General features: G+C 41.0%; 1 protein-coding gene across 1 annotated transcript in view; it reads right to left on the bottom strand.

Moving 5' to 3' along the window:
* LOC118809637 (rho-related GTP-binding protein RhoN-like) overlaps window positions 1–27046 on the bottom strand; it is a 71722-nt gene that overhangs the window by 14670 nt on the left and 30006 nt on the right. The window contains exon 3 of the mRNA XM_036573114.1: window positions 10230–10339. Within this exon, the coding sequence (XP_036429007.1) occupies window positions 10230–10339 (110 nt within the window). The remainder of the gene's footprint in view (window positions 1–10229; window positions 10340–27046) is intronic.

The following is a 27046-nucleotide window of genomic DNA, read 5'->3' as shown; positions in this document are numbered from 1 at the left end:
TGTTGTTAGTGTGTGTGTGTGTGTGTGTGTGTGTGTGTGCGAGGGTGGACAACATGGACAGGCTGCTGACTGGCTACAGCTGCTAAAGGAGAACCCTACGCTGGCCACTTGTGATATTTTAAACATCTGGTATTTTTACATAAATTGTTATGGCTGTATTGATATAAAAAACAATAACGCGGTGGGTCCACCAGACCACTGAGTAACAAACACATCAACACCACACAAGGGCTAAATCTCATTTTTGATCTACGCCCTTAAATGCAGGGTTTTGAGTCGAGGTCATTTCTCCCGGATCAGCCGAGAAGGACGCGTCCGGCCCTTCGGCGGAATAACACTCGTCATTTTGCGGCTGGAGGTCACAGTTTGTGTTTTTCAGCTGCGACATTTCATTCGAACACTTCTTCTGACTTTTCCTTCGGGTTATTTATTCACTTACTTATTCATTCCTTTCACACAGAAAGACAAAAGGACGAGTGTGGTGTGTGTGTGTGAGTGTGAGTGACTGGCGTCGTACTGAGCGTGTGTGTGTGTGTGTATGATGATGTCTCAGGACTGATGACTCTTTCACACACTGGTAAACACTGACTGTCTCGCTGTCATTCCTCTGAGCTGAGACAAAGCTGAGGTTGTGTGTGAGGCTACAGCAGAGATGGGGAAGATGTATCTGTTTGCACTGAACAGTCTGTGTTTATGTCAGTTACGCACAAAGTCAACTATTAAAAACAAATGATTCAAACAAATCATTGTTGGTGCGTAAAGAACGTCACAAATAGCTCGGAGTGTATTCAGTAGTGATGTGCTGTTTGAGAACAAATCAGTGTCACGTTTAATGTTCCAAAAACAGTCATAATTCCTTTTTACAACAGTTTTCCAACCTCTCTCTATTCCTTACAAATAAAACGACTGTTTCTGCTGTGCCTTCAATTACTTCTTACCGTTTAAAGGGGGCGGGGCTAAACTGCTGTAGGCCGAACAGTGGTTATATGTAAGGCTATGCTCACATTACCAGGCTGAAGTGGCCCAAATCTGATTTTTTTGCCCTAATGTGACTCAGATCTGATGTTCTCAGAGCTGTGCGGACGCACAAATCTGATCTTTTCAAATCCGATCTGAGCCACTTTCATATGTGGTCCTAGATCGTGGCCATTCGACCTTAATGTGACGCTCAGATCGGAATTCATGTGCTTTTTTTCCACTGCGCGTGCGCCATCATTCAGCGTTACCATGGCAGCAGCGCCAAACAGAAGTTAAAGCCTGTAAACGGTGGAAAAGCATCACATCTCACCTTTTTCTCCTTCGTCTCGCTCTAATAATGAAGCTGAGAGCTGATCAGAGTTAATTATCTTCTCAGCGAAGCTCGTTCTGCTCGTTAGTCTGTTTGCTGATGACACATTTGACACACGTGATTCATTCACGTGACCTTACTGAGTAGGATCTGCGCATGCGGGTCATTTCAGGTTTGAATCACTTACCTAAATGAGTGTGAATCATCCTGTCATCGGATCGGATTTGAGCAAGAAATCGGATCTGAGCAGTGAGGCTTGTAATGTGAACGTAGCCTAAATGATTATCCCTTGTGACATCACAGAAATTGAATTGAAAACAGGCTGTTTTTGCAGCTCCGTTTCCATATACGGCTGTGTGCAAAAGTTTTAACACCCCTGGTCAAATGACACATTTTGCTGATGTTCTAAGCGAGAATAGGTTGAAATCTTCTACAGGGAACACACTTAAATGAGGCATTTTTCAGCAAATGTTAACGCACAATCAACATATTAAATGAGCCGTAACTTCTGCACAGGCCACATTTTATGGTTTTTTTCTAGTATGTTAAATTTAGCAGATAAACAGTAGTTGTGCATTAAAATGTGCAGTAGTGTGTTCTCCGTAGAGTGGTTAATGTATTTTGCATATGACTGTACCGGCTAGGGCAGGGGTCGGCAACATGTGGCTCTGGAGCCACATACCGCTCTTTCAATGTATAATGTATTTATTTTAATGTAAACATAAAATAATCCTCCTTTGCAGTAAAATAAAGATCTGCTGATCATTCAACACAGTTTTAACAATAAATGGTCTTAAACACTGGAGTTAGTGTATAACTGCTAATTCACCCTTTAACTCTGAAGGTTGCCGGGCACACTGCTGGTCACCATAGCAACGCAGAAAATTATCTCACCTAGCTAGTAGCTAACAAACAAAACGACAACAACACAAGGCAAAGAGAAAGGTTTAAGACGAACATCAACAATTTGGAGATAAATGGACTTCTCTGCATTTATAATCACTCCAGCTGGTTTCCTGTTACGTATGTTTAATCTGCAACGAGAAACTGTCAAACACTAAAAAGTCGTGAGGCTGAAGTCGCTTCTCACTCGCCATCTTTTTGTCTGAATTTCCCCATTCCACCTTAAATGGAAGGGCAAGGTGAAATGGGAAATTTGAACAAGAAGCTGGTGAATGAGAAGCGATTTCAGCCTCGTAAAAAGATGAGCACTGGGAGCCATTTTACAAGAAACTATTAGACTTTGCGGAAAGGTTTCCTGCTGGAGATGCGAGAAAAGCGGCTATAGCTGAGCTGAAGCTTAAAGCAGAGCAAATATTAGTACATCAGCACATACTGAGACATATTTACAGCCAAGATGGTAAAACGGACATAAAGTGGCTCCAAAGGTGGTTTGATTTTTGTTGAAAGGACAAAATGAGTCTTCTTAACATGACCTCTGGACTGGGGAATGAACAGTACATTCTGAAACTTTAACAATCTTTACATGTAACTCTTAATTTGAAAAAAGTATCTAATAAAACTTTAATTAAAAAAAGGAGCAGTTTTACCGACATACCCGTGATATGATTTGTTCTTTAAGACGAGGCAAAGATGGTAGGTCTCATGATGCTGTATGTGAAAATCTCTTGGATCTCCTTGGAACATTCTGGCTCTGCCTCCTCATTATCACCAACACCTGCGGCTTGTTGTGTTAGTTTGGCTCTGGTTTTTGTGTAATTCTTAGCCTTGTTTCCAAGTGTGCACTGTTAGTTCTGCTGATTTTTGAATTTTTCCTGCCTTTGGCTGTGTTCAAAAAAGCTTACTGTGTGGTGTATACCATCTTCATTAAGTCCACCTCCTTGTATCCACACACACTGTCCATTTTATCAGCTCCACTTACTATATAGGTGCACTTTGTAGTTCTACAGTTACAGACTGTAGTCCATCTGTTTCTCTGCATACTTTGTTAGCCCCCTTTTACCCTGTTCTTCAGTGGTCAGGACCTCCATGGACCCTCACAGAGCAGGTACTATTTGGGTGGTGGATCATTCTCAGCACTGCAGTAACACTAACATGGTGGTCGTGTGTTTGTGTGTTGTGCTGGTCTGAGTGGATCAGACACAGCAGTGCTGCTGGAGTTTTTAAACACTGTGTCCACTCACTGTCCACTCGATTAGACACTCCTACCCTGTTGCTCCATCTTGTAAATGTAAGTCAGAGACAGTAGTTCATCTGTTGCTGCTGCACAGTTTGTGATGGTCATCCTCTAGTCCTTCATCAGTGGTCACAGGACACTGCCCACAGGATGCTGTTGGCTGGATATTTTTGGTTGGTGGACTATTCTCAGTCCAGCAGTGACACTGAGGTGTTTAAAAACTCCAGCAGCACTGCTGTGTCTGATCCACTCAGACCAGCACAACACACATTAACACACCACCACCACATCAGTGTCACTCTGAGTATGTGAGTGGAGCAGCAGAGGTGTTCTGTAATCACTCCACTCCAGCTCCGCTCCGGGTTTTCTATTTCCTACTCCTCACTCACACATCAGAGAAACCATGTCCGCTCCACATCATTAATTCTGATGTTTATTTTATATCTTAAATGTATGGATGAGACACACTTTGTTTCACTGATTACAACATTTATGGCCGTTATTAAATGAAACATCAGAACATTCTGTGCTACACAGGCTTTTTCAGAAGGTTGCTTGATGGGACGGCCCAATCACAAGCTAGAAAACTGCCAATGGTTTTTTTAACATCATATTCTTTATCGTTCGTGTAGCAAAATGGACGACATGAGACTGAATCTGTGTAAACTTTGCTGTGATCGGTGAGAATTGCCAGTATGTAGGTCTGCTGGACAGCTCAGACACTGTGAATGACCATTATGTACAAGTTGTCGCAGTCACGCTGCCAAATCACTCATGTCACTGTCTGGCTCGCGGGATGGAGCGATACTGGAGCCAGAGAGAACACTGATGCTCTGACTTTCTGAAAAGCTGCTCGGCGCTCCGAGCAAAATCACGTCACTCCACTCCCACTCCACATCACTCACATGCTCTGGTGTCACCGCAGTGCTGAGAATGATCCACCACTCAAATAGTACCTGCTCTATCGGGGTCCTGTGGGGTCCTGACCACTGAAGAACAGGGTAAAAGGGGGCTAACAAAGTGTGCAGAGAAACAGATGGACTACAGTCTGTAACTGTAGAACTACAAAGTGCACCTATATAGTAAGTGGAGCTGATAAAATGGACAATGAGAGTAGAAACAAGGAGGTGGACTTAATTAAGTGCAGTACTACAGGACAGGGGCTCGATTATACTGTCAACATCCGCGACTGAGCCAATCAGACCCATCTAAAAACCTGCCTCATTTTGTTCAGCCCTCCAATCACTGCTTAGCAACCACTGCTAGCCACTTTTTGGCTCTTTAACAGCACAGTCAAGATAGGTGCCTGCTGAGTTTTGGAAGATACCATGCCAGAGTGGACAGTGTTCTTTGCGACTCCAAACCCACTGAATTTTAGCTTTGGATTGGTCTGTGTGGTAAACCTGTGTGACACTTACATTTTCCTGTTTCAGTCGTTTTACTTTCATTACATTCGTAGTTGATAATTTGAGCTGGTTTGAATTCTAACTAAATAATAAGTGGTGTGACTCCAAACATGAGCCTCAAAAGCAGACGCTGTGCAGACTGTTTGGTTGAGACCAAATTACTGTTTTAACCACGTTATTTATGCAGTAACTTAACTTTATTAAATACATGAAACCAGCAAACCCACGCTCTTAAAGAAGAGTCTGTCGGGGGTCTGTCAGGGGTCTGTCGAATCACGTCTGTTGAAACATAGCGCAGTTTTCCGACCCACGACATTCAGACTTATACTTAACTTTTATGTTTCTCCATTTAAACATCATTTAAATCTCCAGAAACAGAGAGTAAAGTTATGCCAGCTGTCTGCAGCTCCGTTAGGGGGCGACTGTTTATCTCTCGCTGTTAACATCAGCTAAAGTTATCTAAAGGCCAGCATTGTTCACATCTGTGTTAATTAGCTGATGTCGTTACCCTCCTATGATGACAGAGTTTTTCTCCTCTTTATGCAACACCATGGGATCCTTTACCCACCCTGACGTGAAGAGCCGGTGGGCTTCTGTGCTCTTAAATGCTGTGAGAGACTCCAGAATAGGGAGAGGGGCTGAGTATGAGATAAATATAACTGTTTTATCGACTTTGTTGATGTAACATTTTTTCTCTTCCAAAGTAAGGAGAGTAATTTTCGCCATCTTTCACCTCTAGTTACGTTCGTGTGGAGCAGCAAAGAAATTCGGCCCCAAATATGGCGGCCACAACAGAAAGATCACGTGACTGAAACCCTAGGATATAGAACCCTTTTCAAAAAAGTTCTACATAGAACCATCTGCAGCACATTTTCCATCAATCTGAAGAACTCTTTCATGATGTAAAGAAACTTTTATTCATGTAAAGGGTTCTTTGAGTGTTTATGGTGCTGTATAGAACCATTTTCTTTACAAAAGAGCCCATGAAAAACCAGAGTGCACCTCAGGACCAGCAGAGAAAACTGAGGGGGGCCAGCAGCAGGACAAAAGATCTACTAATGCATCCACGTAAGACTGAATCTGGGGTTATTAAATTGTTCAAACAAACTAGGTGGTTACGTCAGTGGTTACGTCCCCCTGAAATGACCCTGGGATGCACTATATCACTGCTCTGGTTGCGTTCTGGAATACTTGGCCGGAGCAGTACGTCATCCAGGTATCTTTGGCATACTGAACAAATTTATGTTGGTCACATCCTGCATTACTCATACTTTTGGGCACAATCAGTACGTGCACAGTGTGTATTAGGCTAGCGAAACAATATCAACTCTGGATTTTAGGAGTTGAAGCCCCAAGCAGAACTTTGAGAAAGCGTGAAATATAAAGGATCTCAAGTTGCTTCCATAATCTATCATGCTTCTCTCATTTGCCTGCTGAAATGTCACGTTTCCTTCCTTCTCACACAGCGATAGTGTTTCAAAACAGTAAGTAGGGGCGGATTAAGCAGTGTCTGCGTGTCCTGAGGCGATAACACACAGACGAGTGTATCTGATACACACAGTGTCAGTTACACAGATAAAGAAAGTGAGGCCTACCTTTTGTGCACCATCTGTATTAGTCATCGTTTTGTCCTTTATCAATCAGGGCCGTAGCCAAGGGTGGGGGGCGGGGGTGGTGGTGGTGGTGGGGGGTCAGTCCTACCCCCAAAAAACCCATTTAAATTAAATCACACTCATTTATTTACTAGCAGGGTCTGGACTTGAAGCATGAAACTAATGCAGGTTTTAAGGCTAGCATGAAGAGCTCCGAGCTAAAGTCTGATATACCACTGTTGCTTCAGACACTGTTTAATCATTGATTATGAATATTATAGAAAATGATGAAGATGCTTTTGGGTTAATAATGTTGCAATAATGAACATAAACCAAATCTCCAAAATGGTAACTTTACAGGAAAAGGAAAAAACCTACTTTCCTTTTAATGTAAGTCAATGGAACCAGACATTTTTCCAAGTCATTTTGGGTCGTTTCTTTTAGTCCATTCATCATGAAATTCACATGGAATGTAAAGGACATCAGGCATTTTCAAATTAAGTCACAAACTGAAAAACGTCAGAAATGGAGATGCAAGGTTTTCTTCCGACAGCAGCGATATAATATTGGTAAAACATACAGTCATAAAATCACCAAGGTGACAGATGTGCAGCCCATTATACAGCAATGCTAATGCAGAAACTTGGTTCATTTTCTTTGTGAGCAGCCTTTGTTCAAGTAAAATGATTTTTTACTAGGCTGCGAGGCTGAAGCTCTTGCCAAACTAAGAGGCCTCTTGCACTCCAGGCCATGAAAGCGTCCAAGCCAAGCTTGTCCACTTGTATCATAACTAGGAAAAAGTAGACAAGCAAAACAGAAACAGCTATGTGTTGACGTTCTTCAGGGAAAGTAAAATCAGATCTCAACTGGTCACACTGGGGACACATTTTAATGAAATATGTAAATTGAATCTGGCCAAAGTTTATCCAGATACAATCCGGACTCAAAACATGTGCTAATGCAACGTGTAAACAGGCTCTTAGGCTACGTTTACAAAGCGCGTAAAAGTGGCCCAAATCTGATCTTTTCCTTCATATGTGACACAAATGTGTCATCTGTGTGTCAGTGTGAACAGCAAAAACACACTGAATCTGACATTTTCAATTCCGATTTGAGACGCTTTCACGTGGTTCTGAAATCCCATCCATATCCGATCTACGGCAATTCGACTCAGTCTGAACAGCCAAATAGGAATTCATGCGACTTTTACGTCAGTCCAACTCGACATTCATCATAATTTCACGCTGCTGAGACTCATAAACATTTAGGCTGATGTTTCTGTACCAAAAAACTAGAAGAGACTCATCGCAACCGCTCCGTGCTTGAAGAGGTTTAGAACGAAACGGCCGAGCGCGGCCGGAGGAGACCAAGGCTGCAGCATCAGAGAACAGTCTAAAGAATCCGAGGACGCGAACCAAAGAAGTGGCCGAATGACGCGCCCTTTTTACGGTGAACTCGAACACCCTGTGGGTGATGAGTCCAGCTGTCAACCACTGGAACTTTATACTCGCTCCTGTGATGCTGGCGAAGACGAAACTGGAAGCTGTGAGAGCGACAGGCGTTTGCTGGCCGTCATGACTGTTTACCTCTGGACGAGCTACATGAGCATTGTTCGTTTGCGCATGCGGGTCGGTTTAGGAGCTGATCTGTTCAGACTGATGTTGCATACAGGTCACATTTAACCTAAGGCAAAAAAATCGGATTTGGTAAGAAAATCAGATTTGGGCCACTTTTACCTGCTGTGTAAACACAGCCTTAGTGTGATGCAGTGTTGAGCTTCCTGCCCATCAAGATCTGGAAAACCTGTCTCAGGCAGATCTTAGTCTTTAAGGTTGCCTCATCTGGCCTGAAGGGTATTGACCAAATTCTTGCTATGCTAGCTAGCTAAGTTTAATTTTTGTTTTTTTTGATGAAATATTCATTTAATGCCACATAATGGATTTCTCCCCTAACAAGCCCAGGTGATGCAGTGTCAAGGAGTCAATCAGTGGAGGCCTGTCTTTCTTTCTTTTCTTTTCTTTTCTTTTCTGATGTGGGTGTATATGAGTGTCTCAGTTCATGCTCTAAAGCTCTGTTGGCCGAGTGCCTTATGTTGCTTCTCTTTGTATCGCCAGCTTTCCTCATGACCTTTAGGGTCGCACGCCATGTCCAATCAGCCTCATTCCACGACCCCTGCAGCTGGAGGCAGATTAGCTGAGCATCAGGCCAGAGGTCAGGCCAAAGGTTGAATAGTCAATGCAGGGTGTGATGACCTCCAATTGGCCATATTGGATCTACGTAGACGGAAAGCTATTTTGTTTCAAGGGCATACATGGAAATACTGAGAAAGCACTGTGTGCTGTAATAGTGTGCTGTATTTTAAAGCCCCTATAATACTGCTGAAATGGTATCAACTATATGGTCAAAAGTATGTCAACATCTGACCATCACACTCATATGAGCTTACTGGACTTCCCATTCCAAAACCATGGTCATTAATATGGAGTTGCCCCCCCCTTTGCAGCTATAACAGACTCCATTCTTCGGGGGAAGGCTTTCCACAAGATTTTGGAGCGTGTCTGTGTGTCCATTCAGTCAAAAGAGCATTAATGAGGTCGTGAACGAGAAGAATTGGAATGTCAGTACTGACAATCAACATTCCAAATCATCCAAAACGTACTAAATGGGGGTTGTGGTCAGGGACTACTGGCCACTGAACTTAATAATTAAGAGGGGTGTCCACATACTTTTGGCCATATAGTGTGTCATGTAGTAGCGTCAGAATGCTATATCTGTCCTCTATACTCAGTGCGTTTTTCCCTTTCCCTTTATGAGCTCCACTTACTTTAGAGGTCCTCCATATAGGTGTACAGTTACAAACTGTAGCCCAACCATTGCTGCACAATTTATCAACCGTCCTCTGACCACAGGACCACTGTTGATCAGATATTGCTTGGGTGGTGGATCATTCTCAGCACAGCAGTTACACTGACAGGGTCGTACCACACACAACCACAAATATACAGCCAAGAGTGGCTCTCTGGTCAGCAACTGACCGCTAATGAAGAACAAAAGCAAAAGGGCTTCTTAAACTTTTTAACCCCAGGACCCAAATGAGAGAACTGACCCAATCAGAAAATGATTACTATACTTTGAAAAATCTTACATTGTGCAGCTTTAAATATGAAGCTGTTTTTTTTTCCATTTACACATTTAAAATGCCAGTTTGGTTCATTAAAGAGCCAACAAAGTTATTTATATAGTAACTTTTTATTTATATAGTAACCAAAACAAACAAACAAACAAACAAAAAGCTAACAAAAATCCCCCCCCAAAAAAAAAAAAATCTATCAGCCAATTTTGCTGAAAAGAAAATGGAACTAGTCATGACAATCATGATCGGTGAATCCTTACAGCGCACATTTGCTGTGAAAGTGCGGTCATTTCATGTCTCTTAAGCCTGCAGTGCTCTAACAGGCTGGCCAAGTAATCCACCATCACTGATTACACCTAAGCCATGCTGACCCTAACTGACATTAGCTTAGATCTCTTTCCAAAAGTTTCCTGTTTGTCTTTGTGTGCGTGAGTATTAGCTAAAGGTGTAACGATTTCAACACAGTATTGAAAAACTAACCTTTACGGTAATGTTAACGCTACCATAGTAATTTTACAGCACTCCAAATAAAAACATCTGTAAAATGAATGATAAGAACTCAAGAACTGAACTAAACAAGAACTGGAAACCGTATAAAACCTGAACGTGTGTCTACTGTTACACTCCTACTGTGTCAGCTATAGAGCTGTAGAGCTGCAGAGCGAGTGGGTACCTTTTTCAGTACGCTGTCCAGCGTCTCTGGCCGGCTGATGTCGAAGCAGATGAGGACGGCGTCCGAGTCCGGGTAGGCCAGTGGTCGAACGTTGTCGTAATAGGAGGAGCCTGCAAATACAAACACACATTATTAGTGAGTTGTGCACAGTGCAAAACATTTCAGAGTGGTAACAACCACCGCAAATATGCATTATTCCATATAATCATTTAGCATTTATTCTCCATAATGTATGTTAAGTTTTATTTTTCTGTAATGTTACTTGTGGTTTCCCTACCCACCTCTAAAATAAAGACTCTACATGGCACCTCATCATAACACAGAGGTCTAGGGTTTCAGGTACAGTAAAAAAGGCTAAAAACATTGATTCTTTAAGGCCGACGCGAATAAACAAGATTTTGAGCAGCTGTTAGTTTGATTCTTCTTCGTCAAAAAGCGGTGTGCTTATTTGTTTACGCTGCCCATGCTCGTCTCACTTGTCCTCCAAAGCGAAGGAAGATGCAAAGTGTGACCACAAAACCCATGACCATAATAAAATATAAGAATATTAGGATGAAGATTCAGTTGTAAGTTGGTGTAAAAGTTGCATGAATTCCAATCTGACTGTCCAGACAGGGGTCATATTGTTGTGTATCACATATGAAAGTGGCCCAAATCTGAACTGAAACTAATTTTTTGCAGTAATTTAGTAATAGCTAACACATCAGACAGTGCTCTATGAGTTTAAGTAATTAATAATTAATTCATTATTAATTCATTATCATTTTTTAGCATTTATGGTTTTACTGTTCAACTTCTCAATCCATGATTTCTGTATTGGCTCAGCTACATTGTAAATGAGGGTCTCCTTCAATGTACATTGAGTACATTGAAGGTCTCCCTCAATGGACTTAATGTACTGAATCAATCAGGTTGACTGATTGATTGATTGATTGATTGATTGATTGATTGATTAATGTTTTCGCAATTTTCATACGTGAATCATGTGAAGGAGAGCAGTGGCAATAACTGCAAAAAACCAAGGCAGCACCGAGAAGATGGGAATGAAAAGTTAAGGAGGATGAGGACATATCCGAGCAGGTGGACAGTGAGACGTGCTGACGAAGTTACTTAGCTAACGTCATTTGCAGCATATTTACTGTCATAATTGTGTCACATTTAAGCTAAAACATTATCAGTTTTCATTTTATCACTACTAAGTGACCTGTTATCTCAGTGCAGCATATAAATAATAAATGAGACGTAGTCATTTTGAACGAAGGTAATGCTGCATGTGTTTATAATAGGAGAAATACAGTTCGAGTTTAAGGTGGGCTGGTCTGCATAACTACATCACTCCCAGTCTAAAAACAAGTCCCACTTTGGCCCTGCAACTGCCACAATAAAAAAAAACATTTATACACAACTAAAACACCTTAAAAACGTTGACCTGCTTGCTGGCTTACAATGACGAATATATAGTTAGCTCATGGTTCTGTAAAGCCCCAAATTAAGAAAAATACAGTGTGTGCTACGCCTACTGTGAAAAGGGGTTAAAGCGTAAACAGGACCATGAAGAGGGTGTTTCACGTTGTAAAGCCAGATTACACTCGCATGAATGTAACCATGAAAGATCTGCAGTGCACCAAACCGTGAACAAATTCATTGTTTTTAAGAGAATTCATGAAATATTTGTATGCATGTATTTTTGGTTCGTGTTCCAGTAGTCCTGCATCTACACAGTACGCTACGTTGATGTCAGGAGAGCAGTGTAGCATCGTGATTGTTGCTGTCGGCATGCTTCGCACGAGTGCGTGTTTGTGTGTGCGACCACCAGTGCTAAAATTAGCTGTGCCCTTGCACATTCCCCCCGAGGGAAACCCTTTGTTGGGTCCAAATCCCCACTAAAAGTGACAAAGGGGGTAAAACGCTGCGATACAAAGAGGAGCAGAGCTGCATTGTTTGGAGGTTTTACTGTGCTTAACTTGTTCTGAGTTAGGAATGCAGGGCCGGATAAGGTCCTGCTGTCCACGTGCCATCCTACAGTCCAGGGCAAAGACCAGAGCATGGATGGGCATTCAGCTGGACAACTGGACAACACTGTATCGGTACATGGAAAATGTTGAGCTTGTTTCATTTTTAGAGGCCCAATTTTCTACGTTTTTTCTTGTAATATTTTCCCTTGAGTCTATTTGTAAGATTTGTGTGGTTTTATGACTGTTTTTTAAACCTGTTTAACAACAGTTTATCACTGTTTATTTATCCCTTACATAAACAGGCTGTCTTGGTTACTGTGCTGTGTTCTGATTGAACTGTGCCTCGTTAAACAAGCAGTCTGAGCTAAAACATGGAAGAAAACTAGGTAGACTAGTGTAGACTAGGTCACGGTACATGTATTCGTCCCAAACGGCATGGACGTTGGTGGTTTGGTGCATGCAGTTGTCCAGAGAACACACGGTAGCCTATGTGTTTGAAAATTGATGAACATAATGCGGAACCAGATTTCACAAGTTCACGCAGTTCCACTTAAAAAGCCGTACGCTGTAAGCCGTTAGCAAGTTAGCAACATGCCATGCTGAGCTTAGCTCAAGCTGACTGGCTCCTTACACTATGGTGAGTTGTTTTACGGTGAGAATTTATCCATTTTTTTTTAACTTTTTCTGTTTAATTGTATTTAAAGTTCAAGGAAATTCACTGTTAAAATTACATTTTTTTTTAAAGTTCAGTAAATATATAAAAGTTTCTACAGGCAATGAATGATGACGTTAAATAATCGTAATATCAATACTGACTCAAATAATTGGCCATAATCGAGCAGCCCTAAATTTAGTTATCAGTTCAGTGCAGTCAGCCACACTGTTCCGAAGAACAGATGTCAGCACCTGATATGACATGCAGTTACTGCAAAAACAAGATGGAAAGAAATTAGCATTTTACAGCTCTAATACTATTTAGTTTCATTCAGTGCGTTTACATGCACTTAATGATAATCCGATAACTGCAGAAAATCAGATTTTGTCAGTAATCCGATCAACGAGTTTACATGCTCTTCAAATAATGTGAAACTCCGGGTTCTACATGAGTCAGACAGTAATCAGATTTCTGCTTTACAACCTGCCAATAAACATACAGAAGACGACGTGACGTAAACGTAACATAGGACTCAAGCTTCATGTCATGGCTTTTCTTAAAAACATTGTGGATTTCACCTGAAACTGTGAACCTGCATCATCTAGAAGATGAAGAATAATGAAATCCTTCATTTCGTTGAGAATGTAGTTGGTTTCAGTGTCGCTCCAAAAGTGTTTCGCTGCCATCGTGCAGCATTGCTGCTCACTTATTCCTTAAGTCTGTTTTCGCACATGGGCAGACTGGAAATTCCGAAAGAAATCAGAGTAAGAGTTTACATGCACTGAGAAATCTGATTACTGAGCTAAAATCCAGCTCTCTTTATCGGATTTCTTAATTGGATTTCTAGACCTTACTCCTTACATTTGAATAATCATATAACTGCAGAAATCAGATTATGATCAGATTATAACGTGCATGTAAACACACTCACTGTAACTGTGTCTGTGTATCACACACACAGGGTTGGTGAGCACTGGTTTACTAGGAATTTCACAGCAAATATGAATGTGTGCATCCCGGTAAAATACCATTTAAAGGCTGCATGTGTAAATGACCATTACCATTAGAAGTATCAGGATAATGTCCAGGGTTTTACATGTAAAAAGCGCCTCAGTTCCCACAGATGGACTGCACAAAGTTTACTACCTCACACTGTTTTTATTTCACAAAATCAAGGACAATTCAGCTTTCCATGATATGGATCCTCATCAGAAGCCGTCCCACAGAAGTGAGGCTGCCTGTTCTGGAGAGGTCAGGATGTGTGTAATTGAACACAGAAGAAACCCACTTGTTGCTGGGGCTTCTTCAAGTGTGACAGAGTCAAACACTGACATGCTTCCTCCTGTAGGCAGGCCAGATTATGTCGAGAGGTCAGACTATCTCGACTGGGCCAATATCAATCTTTCCCAGACACATTACAATGACACATGCTGCTGATTTGGCTCTACAGGCCTGTCAGAACTTCCAGCTCACTTCCAGAACAGCGCCTCGTGAGCCAAGGGCTTAAGAAGGAACCGCTTGTACACCACCTGCCACAATATCTGAGGATTAACAACTAGGTGTCAGTTTAGAGGCAGGAAATCCATTCTGCCCTGACCTTAGCTGTGCTGCCAAATCCTTTAAGCACCCACTCCTTCACTTGGTTGTAAAATAAATTGGATATAATGCACAGGTCATGATCAGACAGACCTGTAATTAAGTGCGCAAGGTAGGAAAATCCCTAAAATACCAAATCCCTGGCTTTTAGAACTGCAGAGCTTTTCTTCTGTATGTATGCCTGACAAGCTCTGGAACATAAGTGGATGGCAGATTTGGTAGAAAATGGGTTAGAATAAAAACGCAATATTTAAAGGATAAAGTCGGAATATTTTGATAATGAAGTCGGATTTTTAGAATAAAATCGTAATATTTTGAGAATAAAGTAGTAATATTTCAATAATAAAGTTGTAAAGTAACAACAATAAAGTCGTAATATTTCGAGAAGAAAGTCATAATATTCCAATAATGAAGCCGTAAAGTTACAAGAATAAAGTCGTAATACTTCAATAATAAAGTCGTAAAGTTACAAGAATAAAGTTGTAATATTTCAATAATAAAGTCATAATATTTCAAGAATAAAGTCATAATATTTTAATAATAAAGTCATAATATTTCCATAATACAGTTGTAAAATTACAAGAATAAAGTCGTAATCTTTTAATAATAAAGTCGTAATCTTTCAATAATAAAGTTGTAAAGTTACAAGAATAAAGTATTATGAAGTAAAGTCAAAATATTATGACTTTATTCTTCAAATATTATGACTATTCTCAAAATATCATACTGTACGATTTTTTATCTCGAAATGTTACGACTTTATTCTCAAAGTCTACTATTTTTAATTTCTTTAACAGTGGCCCTAAAACACAGTCATGAACTTGTAATCTGTACACACTGTAAAATACGTCAACACTGCTGCTATGTTTTAAACGTAGTTACAGGACTTCCAAATGGTGCCTTATGTACACTGACGTCAGTGAGCAAATGAGCCAACCAATCCAGGGCCGTAGCTGCAACTGGTACCACTTTAACATAAGACTACCTTTATAAAGGGCTTACGAATGGTTTAAAATTAGTTTATTAAAGTAACTAATTAGCTCGTAAAGACCTTAACATTACTCAGATAAAACAGCGCCCTTTTGCCATTTTATTAATGTGTTATAACTCCTTAGTAATGATTTTTAAAGTGTTTACGACCTAACTAATAACCATTAACAAATTAATTTTAAGCCATTTATAAATGCTTTGTAAGGATAGTCTTATTTTAAAAAGGTGCCCTAAAACTTTTAGAATGGGGTGGTCAGGTAAGACCCAGAGATTTTATTTGCTAGGCACAATGCTAAAAATAAAGAAAGCGTAACTGTATTATAATGACAAATTGATGCATTGGAGCCTATCCCTGCAGTCATTGGGCGAAGCGCAGGATAAACCTTGGACAGGTCGCCTGACCATCTCAGGGCAGACACACTCACATATACAATCACACACACATTCACACCAAGGGGCAATTTAGGAGGAAACCCATGCAAACACGGGGAGAGCATGCAAACTCCACACACAAAGGACCCTGGCTGCCCGGGCGGGGAACCGAACCCAGGCCCCTTTTGCTGTGATGTGACAGCGCTACCCACTATTTTAGTAATTCAAGAGGAAATTATGTATTTGAATCAAGTGAATTATATGCATCACATTTTTAGTGCACAACATTAACAACGTAAGAGATTTCCTATAGACGAGCCACAGACGTTATTCATTTAGGTTGCATTCACTACAAGTAATACATGAGTAATGATGAGAAAGCTAGCCAGACAGCACTGTATAAGATAACCTACAGCATATACATGTATTCAACTGTAAAAAGTAATTAGTTTGTATGATAATTGATAATATCTGGCTAAAATTTGATAGTTAACACATCTAACAATCGAATAGCCTACATCATAATGTATTTCACAGAGCAGCACTGCTGACAGGACCCAGCACACATTCACTCACCTGTTTACTGAGTAAATTAGCCCATCACAGCAAGATATGCTAATTATTAAATGCAGTATCACCAGACTCTCATAACTACCCCAATGACAGATTTTCACAATAAAGCATAATTGATGATGGATGACTGTCCCACTTTCCATAACTGGGAAGGCCAGAAGGATGGCCAAATTTCATTCCAGGGTGGCACTGACCACCCCTAGAGACCACTTAGCTACACCCCTAGATCAATCATCAATCAATCAATACTTAGTAGCAGTAATGCTAGTGTCTAACTGCCTGAAATCTGTTTCCTGTAGAAAAACGGAAAAGACACTGTAAAGTTTGCATTGATTTGTTTGGTGTAATAAACTCTTCATCAAAAACTAAATGAAATTTCTCAGAGAAAGACTAGAAAAATACTGAATTAGCGTTTGTAGATGTTTAGCTACGTTCACCCCATTCATTTAAGACTTGTTTGCGTGCTTCCTCCTGCATTTTGTCAAGATTTTGCTCGAAAACAAGTGACCAGGCTCCCCTTAAACTGGCTCTAGGCCAAATCCAAAACTCAGAGTACAGAGTGCTACCAAAGGGTTTACAGAGCACTGAAAGCGCTCTATGGATATAGATTCAAAAAGTACAACATTTCATTTCCACTGCACTCCACTAAACATTAGCAAGCCCTCATCATGTCGTGGCAATGGACAAAAGGTTAAACATTCGCCCCACTGTGTGTTTTGGCATTAGCCTTCATCAGGAAGAGTGACTCTGTGGTCAGACTCGAGCTGTGCCGAAAACAGGCCTTGGTCCAATGTCCTTTTATCTCAGTGAGCTGGATGAGCTCTGGAACAGAAACAGAGGTCAGTAAGTTTCCAGCAGAAAGGAAATGAGGTGTTTGCCTTTAACCTTCGAGGTCTGAAATAAGGTGATATACTCAGTGTTCTGTAGTCTACATCATACTGCAAACTAGCTTTGCAAGATGTACACTATACCTGTATTTGTACAATCTGAAACTTGTGAGCGCAGCGTCATGGCTGCTCCTCGAGCTCGTCCAAACTCGAGTAGACTGAAATCTCTGTGGAGTTCCACAATTCTCTGAATGCATCTACCTTAAGGTTTGCTTTGAACGCATCCACAGCGAGTGCTGGCTGTGTAACAGATACAACAGCAGTACAAAACAGGCTCTGTCTGTGCGTGGGTTTGCTTTATTCTCCTCTGGAGAGAGGACATTTGTCTTTGAGACAGGGAGCATTCTCATCTCCAGAGTGAACGCTGGTGGAACCTGGCGCTGGTGCTCACAAGCTCGTGAAATGAAGCCAAACTTTAGGCCCTGGTTGGAGTCCAGCACAGTTTGCTAATTTCACTGCTCTAACACAAACACTTGGTGATTAGCTGCAGAGTTGAGTTTTTAACAGCCATCTCGGTGTTTGGCTTACCTGACGTCTCAATCATTCATCATTAGTCATCAATATATGCATGGAGTGAACGTGAGAGAGATATATATGGAAGGAAAAGCCGGTCTCTTGGGGTAACAATAGCCTTACGCATCATAGGGTACACTGCATCACAGCAGCGTGGTCTCACAGCCTGTTGCTTCCATCAATCCAAGAAATTTGCCAAAAACAGCCGATACTGACAGCATAAATGTAATATTTACTGAGCTCCAGTCGAGTCTGACACCCAGAGATGTAAGCGTGAGCGTAAGGAACGCACATATGAGACAAATGATTTTTTTCAAATCATTGTTTTCAAATCATTTTTGTCAAGCCAGAGAAGCTACTGCGTGCTCACACATACGCACCATTTTGCACTACAAAAATATTTTATGTTTTAGTTGTAAATATCGTTCTTATTATTAAAGTATATAATATACTAATTACATAAACGTCTGCACCACAGGTTTATCCATATACTGTTCAGTTCTGTTTTTGCTGTTTTTAACTGTATTGCGCAACAAAAGTATTTTACGTTTACTTGCATTTTTATGTTGTAAATATGGCTCTTATTACTAGTTATGTAATAGTATCAATTATATATGGTAAATAAACAAAAATAGGCCATATAAAGACCCTAAAGTGGTTTATACATATATTCTCGTACATTCTCAGCACTGCAGTGACACTGACATGGTGGTGGTGTGTTAGTGTGTGTTGTGCTGGTCTGAGTGGATCAGACACAGCAGTGCTGCTGGAGTTTTTAAACACGTCAGTGTATATCCAGCGTCCTGTGTGCAGCGTTCTGTGACCGCTGATGAAGGACTGGAGGACGACCATCACAAACTGTGCAGCAGCAGATGAGCTATCGTCTCTGACTTTGCATCTACAAGGTGGACCGACAAGGTAGGAGTGTCCAATAGAGTGGACAGTGAGTGGACACAGTGTTTAAAATCTCTAGCAGCACTGCTGTGTCTGATCCACTCGTACCAGCGCAACACACACTAACACACCACCACCACGTCAGTGTTACTGCAGTGCTGAAAATGACCCACGACCCAAATAGTACCTGCTCTGTGGTGGTCCTGTGGGGGTCCTGACTAGAACAGGGTGAAAGTGGGCTAACAAAGTATGCAGAGAAACAGATGCCCACCTATATAGTAAGTGGAGATGATAAAATGGACAATGAGTGTAGAAACAAGGAGGTGCACTTAATGAAGTGGGCAGTCAGTTTACATTTATGTAAATACTCATATAGGCTCTTACAGAAACTCCTCTGGAAGTGAGATCTGTCATGATGCTCACAGCACACAAAACATTGTGAGACTCTTATTAATGCAAAACTCTGTATCCTAATAATGATTTACAAATGATGTATTGTGCAGCCTTTGCGTATGTTAATGTAGGTACCTCCGTTGGCACATGGTGAGAGCACAAAAAAATGTGGTCTTTAACAAACAACAAAAAAAGCTTCCCATTAAACTCCGGTCTTCTGCATATCCGGTGGCATCTGGGTGCCTCCCTCACCAGCTGCCACGAGCGCTTTCATGTACGCAAAATAAAAACACAGAGAAAGGAGGGAGAAAACACCACAACCTCTCAATGCCCTCATCCTAGAGCTGGTGGAGGAAGAGTGAGCTATAAAACGGGACTCTGAACTTTTTAAAAGCTCCAATGGCTCCAAAACAACCTAATTTCTTGCACTCTTGCCAAACACTGAATACAAACATTTTTTTCGCTTTAGAGAGAGGGGTTTCTCTAGCTAGCATTTCCTCCTTCTCAGATAAAACGGAATTTGTCCATGTCAAGGCCATTTTATTTTACCGAGAAAGGCTCGGGCCTTTTAGCTGTTTTCAGAAAGACTTGCGAATATAAAGAGTCTTCTATTGTTAAATTTGTTTAAGCTGCTCGAAAAAAGACACCCAGTTCAAGCAGTTATGAAAAATATACTCAGCTGAAGTTAGAGTCAAACAGAAAAGGATAAGAGGGTAGGATTTTAATCTGCTTCCTGTCTCAAAAGACAGTCAGATGCAGTCAAGGCTTGCTAATGCTAACCTGTTGCCGTACAACCATGGCTAGTGCATTAGGATGGTATAATACAGACACCTTAAAAATATGTAGTAGATGCACTTCTTGGGGGAAAAGTGGCTGAAACTTTTGGGAAAGCTCTAAAAAGAGAGAAGGTGCTTTGCCTTACCATTTTGTCTGATAATTCTCCAATGGTCCCTTACACTGAAGCAGATGTGGGAAAAAACACAGTGCTACCATGTGTGTTGTAGTATATGGTCTTATTTATAAATTGTAATTAATCATATTTAATCTAGTAAGAAAGAACAGAATTGCCAAAGTCACACACTTCACTGTCTAAGAGTTTGTGACCACTTATTTCTCCTACTAAACGAGAGCTGAGACATGTTTTCACTTGCAGGTTTTTCCTTATTCAGGCGTACAATGCCATATTTCAGTTAAACCACCCAAACAAATATTTTAGCTTGCAGAACAGTTTGATTTTAGTTTCCTGAAGGACCTAGAAATTCATTGATTAAAGCCTAGTGTACCTAGACGCTAGAAGATTGAAACTAGATGCTGCTTCTCTAGCCATCTCGCCTCTGCCACACAGGGACACCACAAGTCAGTTTGTGAAATTTCTGCCCTGCTAGATCTGCCCCGGTCAACTATGAGTGCTATTATTGACATTAAAGCGTCTACGGGCATCAGCTTGACCAAAAATCAGGAGATCATGCAAACTCACAGAATAGGGCTGCCGAGAAAAGGCCTATCCTCTGCTGAATCACTTAGTACAGAATTCCAAACCGTCTCTGGACGTGGCATCGGGAACTTCATGAGATGTAACTCCACAGCTGAGCAGCTGAACACAAGCCTAGGATCACTATGCGCAATGCCAAGTGTTGGCTGAAGTGGTGTAAAGCACACCACTGGACTTTGGAGCAGTGAAAATGTTGTCTGATGTAATAAATCACACTTTACTATTTGGCAGTTTGATGGATGAATCCAGGACAATCTGGGTGCCGACATATTATAAAATTACTGTCAACAGTTTGGGGAAGGTTCTTTCCTGTTCCAGCATGACTGTACCCATGTGCACAAAGTGAGCTCCAGACATGGTCTGATGAGTTTAGTGTGGCCTGCACAGAGCCCTGACCTCAACCCCACTGAACACCATTGGGATGACTTGGAACGTTGACTGCAGCCAGGCCTTCTCTTCCAATATCAGTGTCTGACCTCACCAATGTTCTTTTAACTGAAAGGGCACAAATTCCCAAATCAAAAGGCTGTTGTAGCTGTAAAAGAGAACCAACTCCGTATTAAAGACGATGGTTTTGGAATGCCATTATGACTAACCTAGATAAACACAGACCTCTGAAACTTCTATAACACGTCAAATGTTTTACTCAAAACTTCTTGTGGCAGCATCACAGTGAATCAGTAGAGAGCTCTGGTATAGAGCTGCCGCTGCTGTTCTCAGTTTCTACCAACCCACTGATAAGGCTGTCATTTGTGTTCAGGCAGTGATGTATCTAGAACTTCTAGAAAGCTCAGAGTGATGTTTTTTTCTCACAAAATTGTACATCCAACCAATCACCCGAAACACGGCTGTAAAACACGATGTTCTGCACCCAGGCCGAATGCGGAAGGAACAAAATATCAAATGCTGCCTACACTACGTTTCCACCCCCTCAACAGCACCTGAAAGAATGTGTGCTATATGTTTAGCTAGGCTATGCACTATGGCAAACCTTCATATAATAACTAGGAGGAATGCTGCATTAACAAGGCCTGCCAGGCTTCAACCTTGCAGATTTATTTTCAGAGAATACTCTTCATGGCTGTTTGAATGTGCCATGTAGCCTGGCATTGAACGGCATGACGGTTCTCCGCAGGAATGCCTCTAATTGGTCCCACATGATGGCAGTGACAGCCAAGACACTTTGGCAATATCCTGCCCAGGGGGAGGGGGAAGGGAGGAGAGGACCACGACAGAGGGGAGGTAGCAAAGGTAGTTTTGGTAGCATTGACAAAACTAGTGGTTTTGGCTAATTAATTAGGAACCAATGCTAATTGTGGCGCTAAGAAACTGACTTATATTGAGCAACGTCTTCTAACAGGTCTAAACAACTGTGTATGTGCCTCAATGGGGAACTGTTCGTAAATGTACTTTTATAGCCGTCTACGAAACAGCCAATTAAAATGCACAATCCGCAGCGTACGCAGAGCGCATTGCAACAAAAAGTGAAAAAAAAAAACGGTTTAACCAATTCCATTAATCTGTTCCATGCTGAAAACAAGCACTGCCTACGTTTAATTCCTTTTTACTGCTGCTATAAAAGAGAAGAGCGAAAAGTCTGCTTTCTTGTTCAAGTCAAGCCCTCAGTGTTTGGGAAGCAGCACTTTACATGAGCGAGAAAAAGGAATCATCTGGCATGAACCAGCGGCCTAATTAGAGGAAGAGTATCCCACTCATTACCCCCCGCGCCTCTCCCACCGGGAAACGAGATATTTATCTGTTTTCACTTCTCTGCGCCCTCCACTTGTTTTAGTACACGCATAAACATGTTTCGGCTTTGGTTCCTCGGGAGCTTTGAGAGAGAACGACTTTGTGCTGAGGAAACTGTATCATGGCAACCCTGGTGAGAGAGCTAAAAGGCTTCTTTGTGCAACCCTGAATGAAGGTGGTGGAGGGGAGAGAAAGGAAGGGAAAAAAAAGGGAGGTTAAGGAAGTCGAGAGAGATGCCCGCTATAGGCCTGGACGGACAGAGAGGGATGCGGTGGTCTCTTCTCTTTTCGCCTTATAATGGTAATAAGTTTAATCGGTTAGCTGCAAGAGGAGAAAAGACTTTAACTTGGAAAGGGCTAAAAGTGATTCCACCCCTTGGCAGGTCTTTATAAGTAATGGTCGTTCGGGTCCACTGCGCTACCATGGAGAAGCCCCAGCATGCCAGCTCTTGAGTTACCCTCCTGTCAGAGTGCTGGAAAGGGGCCTTTTTTTATATAGCCTTCAAGATAAAAATGGTTTGCGCACATAGTGGAGGGGAAAGTGAGTAGAAAGGTTGGGGGAAAACTACAAAAGGCATTCATCTATTGCTAAAATTACTTTGCTAGTTTGCTGCAGTTCAGTGTACAGTTTTAATGCAGGGTAAACACGGACATAAATATGACTAAGCAGTGCTAAAGGTCCGCATCCTGGGAGAAAAAGTGGGCTGAAACTTTTGGGGAAACTGCAAAGGACACTCATTCTTTGTTAATATATCTTTGCTAGCTTGCTGCTGTACAGTGTATAGGATAATAATGCACATAAATAAGTAGCAAACAGATGCCAAAATAAGTAAGTAGCAAACACTACTGACCTAGCGGTGCTTAAGGTGCACTTGCTGAGAGTAAAAGTAGGACTGAATATTTTGAGGAAGTTGTGAAAGAAATAATAAATCATTTTTTTGCTAATATTCCTATCCTAGCTTGCTGCATGAACCATATAGTCCTACTAAACAAAATTCCAGAGTATTTTTTCGATCATTTTTGCTCCTATAAACTTTGCCTCGCAAATAAATACAGAGTTAAAACCTCTTTCATGATTTGCAAGAGCACATTAGTGCTATCATTACCATGCAGTGTCGTAAAACTCAATACGTCCATGACTGCCATATAGAGCATGGGTATATGGGGACATCAGGCAACACTGAAAGGACTTTCACACTTGACCTAGCTGTGCTGACCTGCAAACACAAGCCTGGCCAATAGGTCATTAGCCTATTAGCTGATACCCTCAGGCTGTGTGATGAAGCAAAGTTGTCTGAGTAACACACCTCAAACTCCTCTTTAGGAGACCCAACTCAGATGTTCTCTTGGACATTCCAGACTAAAAAAGCCCTCCCAACATATGTTTACCAAGCACTTAATTAGGAACACATGCCCACCTACTAATTCAAGCAATTGTCTCATCAGCCAATCATTTGGCAGCAATGCAGTGCATAAAACCATGCAGATACAGGCCAGCAGCTTCAGGAAATGTTCACACCAACCATCAGAATGAGGAAAAAATGTGATCTCTGTGATTTTGACCTTGGCATGATTGTTGGTGCCAGACGGACTGGTTTGGGCATTTCTGTAACTGCTGCTCCCCTGAGATTTTCACACACTAGAGTCTCTGGAGTTTACTCAGAATGGACGGAAATGCCATGTCAATGAGAGAGGTCAACAGAGAAGGGCTAAGCTGGTTTGAGTTGGCAAAAAGGCTACAGTGACTCAGATAACCACTCTGACATTTGCGGTGAGCAGAAAAGCATCTCAGAATGCACAGTACATCGAACATTGAGGTGGATGGGCTACAACAGCAGAACACCACATCAGGATCCACTTTCGTCAGCCAAGAACAGAAAGCTGAGGCTACAGTGGGCACAGACTCACCAAAACTGGACAGCTGAAGATCGAAAAAATGTAACCAGGTCTGGTGAATCTCAATTTCTGCATCACACAAGAATTTGGCACCAACAGCATGAATTCATGGACCCAACCTGCCTTGTGTGAACAGTCCAGGCTGGTGAAGGTGGTGTAATGGTGTGGGGGCTGTTTTCTTAGCACACTCTGGACCTTTTTTGTGGCCCATGTTTGTTATTTTTAGCTGCAAAAGTCCACCCTGTTACTGTTCACCTTGTTACACATGCTAATGTAACATTATAGGCCGGAAATGTCTGTCCAGACAACACTGTCATGTTGATAGGTCAAGAAATGTGGAAAATAACTTTGATCATAATGTAATAACTGTGATAGGCCTACCGGTTGATAACATTTTGTGAATCATTATATGATTTATAGTATCAATGAAAGAATATTTATCAATAGAATGTTTTACATTTTAAACCATTGTATCAATTATAGATTACAGTGTAGACTTACACTCAACTGTCTGTAGCTCTCCACCCTGTTATAGGTCAGTCTATGCTGTGATGCCTCAGTCCACTTTGTCTATTTTTTAAAAATATCTTAGTTACACTGTCAAATATCAATAATTGGATGTGTAATAATTAAGTAAAAAATCTAAAAATAATAAATAAATAAAATAATAAAAGACTTCGGCCTTTTTCTTTGTGTGACACTTTGCAAACAATACCTTACCTGTAGTTCAGTACACGATATGCATAAAATTTGCAATCTGATTATAATACATAACAACAACAAAAACAACAACAAAACGGACCCAATCTTTTGTACAAATGTAAAGTTTTACACTTACAATGTACTGAAAATACTTCCATTCATGTCCATAACAGGACGGACATTTTTAAAGTCAAAAGTTTATAGAAGTGTATAGAACCGTTACTAAGCAAGTGTCAAGATATGTCGTCATCCTGTCCAATATCTTGAGATTACAGTAAATCATAAGAAGAATAAATATTTAAATACAACTTTTTTTTCAGTTGTTCCAGTGTGAAGAATCACAGTTTGGTCTTGATGACCCAAACAATAAAGGCCAATTTTCACAGCCTTGTTCTGATAAACACTACTGAGGCTGCAGTTGTGAAAAATATTCTTGCGAACAAAAATGTTTTTTCATGTTTTCTATGCAAAGTTTTCTGAAATGTTTGATTTCTCTCATGTGGTCAGTGTGGGATCAAGTTGATAAACAACAAAGCTGTTTTTTAGCTTACAGATGACAGACTGTGCCAATAAAGGTGGAGAGCACTGCAGCTTGACCACAACGGCTGTTCCGCAAGTGTTTTTGTAAAGCTGCTCTGAATCAGCCACCTCTGTGGACCCACCTGGGCCGACGTTCAGCTGCTAACGTCTATGAGGCTGTTCTGTTTTGTTTATTTGGCAGGACTCTTGACTCTGGTAGGCGGCTCCTTGGCGGAGGTCCAGCTGTCCGAGGTTCGTTCCTGGGTCTGTTTTGAAGGCAGCCTGCCTTGTTTTCATAAATTAAGCTTTTGATTCCAATTCCTTTGTCTGGTTATGTGATTTCTATGAGGAGAGACTGTAGAATGTTCCCATTTCCCATCTGCTTTTAAAGTATGGTTGTACCAATACTGATATAGGTGCTACTGGCACTTACATGCAGTATTGGCAATGGCAAAAGAGATTATCATAAAGCAATTTAAACAACAAGGTAACAATGTACAGTGTAAAACATGCTAAAATAACAACAACAACAACAAGCAGGTATGTGTAAAAAAAGGGACCCTTTGTAAAAATGTAAATTTTAACACTATGGAGGTTGTGAAGATAACGTTAGCCCAGGTTGTCATCAAGGGAGTCAATGTTACAGAGACATACAGAAGGAACCACCTGTCTTTTGGGGTATTGAAAGCCTTTAGCCAAGGTTTAGCCTTTAGCATAGCAACTTGCCAGCCATTTTGTGGGCTGTGGGCAGCGTCCTGTGACCAAACTGTGCAGCAACTAACTTTACATCTACAAGGTGGATCAACAAGATAGGAGTGTGTAAAAGGCTTCAGCAGCACTGCTGTGTCTGATCCACTCGTACCAGCACAACACACACTAACACACCACCAACATGTCAGTATTACTGCAGTGCTCATGATACACCACCCAAATAATACCTGCTCTGTGGTGGTCCTGTGGGGGTCCTGACCATTGACGAACAGGATAAAAGGGGGCAGACAAATTGTTATATATACATATATATATATATATATATATATGTAAACAACAAATAAGTAAATAGATTGTCTTTGGTATCTAAAATGGTTATATAACTGTATGGTTATGTGTCTATCCACACAAACACATATATAAATGAATATTAGGCTAGTAAGGTTAGCTTAGGTAGTTAATATCGGTTTTGGTATCTCAATATCGGCAGATACTTAAGGATCAGGTATCAGTATCGGACAGGAAACAGTGGTATCGGTGCATCCCTAATGAGAGATCCACCAAAGATTTGAGATAAAAAACATTCCTTGGTCCTTAGTGTGCAGTTATTTTTGGTATTTTGCTATACATTTGTTTTACATAACATGTTTGTTTAAATTTAATTATATAATTACATAGTTAATAACAATGTTATATAATGTCTTTACGTTACATTACATTCTCCTTCTACACTACACATTTAAAAAACAGCCCTTCAAGGGTTATTTAGTAAAGACAATGGTTCTGTATAGAACCATGAACACAAAGACCGTTTTGCATGCTTTTTGAAAAAGGTTCTATATGGCACAAGAACCCTAAAAGAACCCTTTTTGGTGCTTAAAAAATGATTAAAGGGTTCTTTACATTGTGAAGGCATTCTTC

Source organism: Colossoma macropomum, unplaced genomic scaffold, assembly GCF_904425465.1.
Source record: "Colossoma macropomum unplaced genomic scaffold, Colossoma_macropomum, whole genome shotgun sequence".
NCBI classification, from domain to species: Eukaryota; Metazoa; Chordata; class Actinopteri; order Characiformes; family Serrasalmidae; genus Colossoma; species Colossoma macropomum.
This window is presented reverse-complemented; position numbering and strand designations above follow the sequence as displayed.